General features: G+C 44.0%; 1 protein-coding gene across 1 annotated transcript; it reads right to left on the bottom strand.

The window, feature by feature from the left end:
* Positions 1-5,569: 5,569 nt before the first annotated feature.
* h2ax (H2A.X variant histone) lies at positions 5,570-6,209 on the bottom strand. Its single transcript, XM_070983751.1, has one exon. It carries the CDS (start codon positions 6,126-6,128, stop codon positions 5,700-5,702), a length of 429 nt encoding a protein of 142 aa, XP_070839852.1. The 5' UTR covers positions 6,129-6,209; the 3' UTR covers positions 5,570-5,699.
* Between the last annotated feature and the right edge of the window lie 173 nt (positions 6,210-6,382).

Below are 6,382 nucleotides of genomic sequence, written 5' to 3'. Positions count from 1 at the left end.
TTGGTAAAGCAGGTGTTCGCAGTCTGATCCCGGGAGGAAATAAAACATGGTGTAGGAGTAGAAGGTGGAACTTCCTGATCCCAGCGCTGTGCCACTGATGTAACAAACTGTTAAGTGGGTATTTCCACTCTGGAAAACTGTTGAATAACTGTTTATGAGAATATGACTAAACACAGTGGATTATAATGCATCCACTGTGCTTGATGCATCCATGATGATGGGATAAAGAAATACTACGCTCCACAGGAAGAGAATGAACACATGTGAGCCATCTTTTCAGATGTCCCACAGGAACAATTTGGCCCAGAGTCAGAGATGGAGAGAGTGGAGGAGAGTGGGAGAAAGAATCCACTATTGATCTCTCAAGGCTTTTCCCATGGTCGGGGGCCAGAGAGGAGATGGAGGAAATGAAGCAGCTGATGAGTCACTAAGGAAAATGAAAACAAACAAACAGAGGCAGCTAAGTAACCAGATGGACTTGAAGCAAAGCCTGCAGAGAGGGTTGATGTTCTGAGTCAGACGCCCTCTCGGTGATGATGTGGACGATACAGCTGAGGGGATGAAAAGTTGCTGAGCATCCTTTAAATAGTGATTTTGAGCGTAGTCACTCCAGCTGCAGCAAACAAGGTAACAAAGCAGTGAGTGTCCCCGCCAATATCTGGTTTACAAAAGTGAATGTTTCAGCAAACTGCAGCTTTTGTGTTGTTGTATCACATCGGAGTGAAACAGCATTATCATTAAGATTGTTACTTATAGATGTCAGAGATAAAGATGTGATGCAATGTTTCAATCAGCTAAAACCATCCGGGCTTTGAAAGACAGGTTTTTATTTTGCCCTGGAGTTCAAACACATTGGTCTGGACAGTTTAATTGACAGCTAAATTATGCGAAATGATCGACATGGATTAATAGTCAATATTGTCTGTTTGCCTCCTGATGTTGATTGTTGGCCAATACTATGACTTAATGCAACTTTTGTGGAGATGCCTCAGTTTTCAAACAGGTTATGAGCACTGTGGGAGGATGATAAAAGTTCACCCCCACTGGAAGATTTGCCAGCTGGTGTGAGGACGTCTTCCAGGTCTTGAATTATGTGTCTGGTGGAAGATTCAGACGTAACGGTTCATGTGCCCTGCAGATACACAATGTTCTAAACCGGCTTCTGGAGCAGATGTCTGCAGATCTCCGCAGGATGTCGGGACATGACATGGCAGTAGACAGGTGGAAGAATGCAAAAGTGCAGGCAAGCACAAAATGCTTGAGCAGGACACAATCAGAGAGGAAGAAGCGGCTGACATTCAAGCATCTGAAGAGTGTGTGTGGGTCTCATGAGAAATAGCTTTCAGCTTCCGTCTGGTACGAATTCAGGTGCTGAGCCCAGGCAGCAGTTCCTCTCAGGCTGTGCACAAATCCTGCTTCTTCCGCTGAGTTTGACAGACCAAAACATAACCTCTGTCCTAACCTCGACCTTACACATAACAAACTGAATGTCGGAGCTTGTTGTTGGAGGAATGCTGCATGACACACTCAGGATCAGACAGACCCTGATCCTGATGGAGGACTGATAAAAGACTGCTTCACAGATGGGTTACACTGATTACCATCATCGACAGTGCAGACTCAGACAGCTGCAGGACACCGTGGTTTAACAAGGTGTCTCGTTTTTGTAACAATGTCTGCTATACAAATTAACTCTTATTTGAATCAACACATCGTCCAGAAAGCACCAGCCCGCATCACGTGATCAGCCAAATGCTACTCTGATAAGGCGTAACCCAGACGAACCAGGATGCATAAAAAAGAAGCGGAAACGGCTAATATTCCCCAAACCTTTCGTTTGAGTCTCCCACCAAACAGATGTGCTGTTTCCTTTGTAACATCTGTCCACTTGTCTCTCATACCTTGTTCAAAACAATGCACATAAGAAGAGTGGATACAAGCAAACTGGTTGTAATCATGAAGTATATTTTACCTGTATTCCCCTGTCACACAGAAATGCAGCACATCAGAAGGTTTTTGGCATTATTAAAAGAAGAAATATACTCACTCAGACACGTGTGCACCTCATGCTCCTGTCAGGGAAATACTTCATCAGCCTGCAATTCCACCAAAGTACATTACTGGCCGCATGAGCCCCAGAGGCAGCCTGATCTCACATACACATAAAAGTGTCCATTCACAGAGATGGCTGGGTTTGGCTGAATCTCTCTCTCTCTGAAACCAGATGACTTCCACCTGCTCTGACTGCTCTGTATTATTCAAGATATAATGATAATGATCATACAAATGACCATGGAAGTATGTAAACTGTCTCTCACACAGTGCACATTGAGTTGGAAATAACTGGGTCGTGTTAAGCTGTAAACCGTGAGTGTAAACTGCCACAATAGCCCCATTATCTCCCGTTCTCTCCCACTTACTCTTTCTCCCATTGCAACACACAGACACACACACCATCACGCAAATATTTTTTGTTTCTCATTACCCAAGCTGGCTGGGAACATCTTCTTGTCTGTGGAATGATTGAGTCCAGAGATTAAAAACATCTCCCCAACACTTGATGAGAAAAGTCTCCCAGTTCTCCAGGATAGAAATATGCTCTCAGTCCGTCACTGCTGTTGGGATAGTTTCAAAGTGAAACATTCGGTGCACCCACATACATCTTTCTGCTTGGTCCACCCCTCTTTCCGGCCCTTTTTCTCTGCCCACTTATCATTCCTTTTCCCCATCTGTGTCTCTGTATCCCTCAGTGCTCTGTGATTGTCACAAGGCACATTTGTTCTCCAGATTTACCTACATGTACAGACAATATCCAGCGCATATGTAGTAACCTGAAAGGTCTTTCCTTTCCTTATCCCCGAGCTAGCTCTGGATCTTTTTTTGTTGTTGTTGTTGTTGTTGTTGCTGTTCTATTGATTATTTTTCAAAGCCATAATGAACAAAATATGGAAAAAGAATCTTCAGGATGAGATCACTTCAACTTATGAAGTATTGGACTGGGATAGCCAATGTTTGTTTGCACTTTGAGAAAAACAGAAGTGACATTTTACAGACGCACTTTCCCTAAAGGTAACGATTTCTGTGCCTTCACATCTCTTCTTCCTGTATAAAATGACATAAACACTGCACAGCTGCAGAAAAAGCAGAGGTAAACTAAGAAAAACAAAACAAAACTGAATATCAGAGTGTTTGCTTTGTCACAAGCAGCTGAGAAGAGCAACACTGGCAAATTTAGAGCCTTTGACACAGTGCCAATCAGGAAATTATAGTTATCACAGCCAATGGATGTTCAGGTTTTTCCTCTCAGGATGGAATTTTTAGCCTGGCTCTTGGCGTTGGACACGTTGTCAAGGCCCAAGTAATTGGTTCAGCCTGTCCTGGGCTCAGTTCAATCCCGGTGCGTCATGCTGCTTTTGCCCCTAATAAAACAGCCCAAGCAGACAGAAATATCTGCATGTTCTCCTCCTGTAATGGAAAGGCTTCGGGTGATTTTAGGTGTACGTCTGAGATGTAACACTAGACATCACATCAAAATAAACACACTTCTTCTGGATCCCACTCTTATAATTATAGGGGACTGATGGATCCTAAACAATATAAACAAGGAGTAATGAAATATGAGCAAACAATACTGATATTGCACATTGATATGAATATGAACCATCAGTACTGACATTTCACATTGAATGATAGTACTCCTGACTGACTACATAATAACACCATGGGGACTTTTAAATTTCGCAGCCACTTGGTGTTAGGTTGAGGGTGTATGAGGTGTTATGGTGAGGGTGCATGAGCTGCATATCTCTTGGAACAATATGTTCAGTGAGCTGTCTGAACAATTGTTACTAAATGGAAACACACATGCGCATCAACATGTCACACACACATCACAGACGTGAAGCAATTGACCTCTGGTGGTTAAATCAGTGAAGTGCACCTTCATCATCATGACTACTGACACGTGTTAATTTGTCAGATTAGGTTTCATTTCTGCCACAAGCATGCTAGAATTGTCACAGAAACAAACTATATTTGTCCTATTAAAGAAGCCTTTGAAAAACTGCAGCAAATATAATGCATAGTGCAGAAGTAATGGACTCTTGCAATGAGGACTGGCTGTTGTATTGCTCTTTTCCAGCATGCTTCAGTGTGTTTGAAGTCTGACACTGCAGTGTGGAGCTGCCTGGCAAGCCATGAATTTCTTTTATGTGGCATAATGTGCATTATTGGCATGTGGCTTTTTAGCACTGGGCAGCTGAGGTTTGGGGATTTGCACTGATCCTAATTAGACCACATCCCTTTCAGACTTTATCCTAAATCTCATTACAACACTAATTCATATCCTACATTACGAGAGCTGACTGTCTGTTACAGCTTCTATTAAGAAGGTAGAAATGGTGTGGTCATCTTAAGACACCGCCAAAGATCAGTCACATGATGCGGGCTAATGGAGCTTTATCCAAACACCACTGTAGGCTGATGGCCTGTGTCTCGGTTCTATTAATTCACAATGGTATACCCTCTGCGCTGCAGCCGCATGTACTCCATCACATGTCACTTTGCTCATGCTAGTAAACTACCATTGTTTGTTTCTTCATGTGTGATGAGGAAACACCTGGAACACAAAAACCGTTGGTGTGTTATGCAGGCTTTAACCACACAGGCACACAAAGGCTGTATTTAGGTCACTTTTAGCTGAACACAGGTGTTTTAATGAGTAAGACCCCAGAGAGGGTGTTCAAAACAACTTGCCCCAACTAAAAATGGGTCTATGCCTCAACATGCACTCATCTGTCTGTTTCATGGCAAACTAAACCTAATGCAGCATCACACAAAGTGATGCAATTTATGTGATCTTCATGAAGACCATATTGTATGTATTAAGATCATTTTGGAAGATGTAAACACACTAGACAAAACATTATGGCACCAGATTCCAAGATGACTGTAATACTCCCTATAACAGTTTCAAGTAAAATACTGAGCATTATGATCTTCTGAAAGTGGTATTTATGGTCCCCTTGGTATTAGACTAAGTTACTTTTTGACTAGGTGCATTTCAGTGGGAAAGCGTTTGAATCACGGGTTATTATGCTTGACTGGGGAGCAACTAAAACAGAATTTGAACTGCAATGTGCCGAATGTCATCCGACGTTCATTCACGTTTTATTCTAATTAAACCCTGAGTCACTTGAGGCAAAGCTTGAACAAAAGCTGCATAGTCACGCTGGAAAGAAGCAGATGAACAGTGACCTGCATGGCGTGCTGCAGACACTGGTCCAAAAACCGTGTTCATGTTGGTCAGCGGGGGCCATGATTTCTGCCTGGACCTGTAAAAGGACTTGCTGAATGGCAGCAGTTTTGAGAGGCAGCCTGACGTTATACAACCAAGCCACTGCATAAGAAAATTAAACTACGGCCTGTCGAGGTTTGGAGAAGGCTGAAACGATAGCTAAATGCAGCAACTCACCGGCTAATGGCAGCAAATTCTTTCACAAAATTAGCGAATATCTTAGCTTCAGTTAGCCTGACTGAATAAGGAGCAGTGAGGGCCACTTTTACAAAAAAGGCGTTTATTAAATTAAAAACAATTCAAAAAGTAACATGATAGCGATGCACAAGGAACGTTGCTCTTTCAGCAAGAGGTGGGGTGGCCCTTAAAAGGGCCTTTGGGGTGAAAGTTATTAGCCAACAAGCTAATACTCCTGTGACTGAGAGGAGGCCTTCTTTCCCGCCTTGCCGGAGCTCGGTGCGGACTGGCCGGTCTTCTTAGGCAGCAAGACGGCCTGGATATTGGGCAGGACACCACCCTGGGCGATGGTCACACCGCCGAGCAGTTTGTTCAGCTCCTCGTCGTTACGCACAGCCAGTTGGAGATGTCGGGGGATGATACGGGTCTTCTTGTTGTCTCTGGCGGCGTTACCAGCCAGCTCCAGGATCTCGGCGGTAAGGTACTCCAGGACGGCGGCCAGATACACCGGTGCTCCGGCGCCGACTCTCTCAGCGTAGTTACCCTTGCGAAGAAGACGGTGGACGCGGCCGACAGGGAACTGCAGACCGGCGCGGGAGCTGCGGGTCTTTGCCTTGGCACGGGCCTTTGTTCCGGTCTTTCCTCTTCCAGACATTATCGGTTGTCGAGTGTATTTTCCAAAACAAAATGCAACACCGTTATAGTGAGCTTGAACCAGAAAGGCACAATTATACACAACCTGGATATAAACCCGGGTTTTGCCCCGCCCTAAGACACGATTGGCTTTTGCAAAGAAAAATGGCTTAGTATGATTGGCTTTGAGAAGGCAAAAGGGACAGGAAGTTAGCGACTATTGGTGTAATTGTTCAAGTGTCAAGCCAATCATAGTGGGCACTAAAGAAGAGACGA

The sequence above is a fragment of the Chaetodon trifascialis genome, chromosome 16 (assembly GCF_039877785.1).
Source record: "Chaetodon trifascialis isolate fChaTrf1 chromosome 16, fChaTrf1.hap1, whole genome shotgun sequence".
Classification (NCBI taxonomy): Eukaryota; Metazoa; Chordata; class Actinopteri; order Chaetodontiformes; family Chaetodontidae; genus Chaetodon; species Chaetodon trifascialis.
Note: the sequence above shows the minus strand (reverse complement) of the source record. Positions and strands in the feature narration are given on the sequence as shown.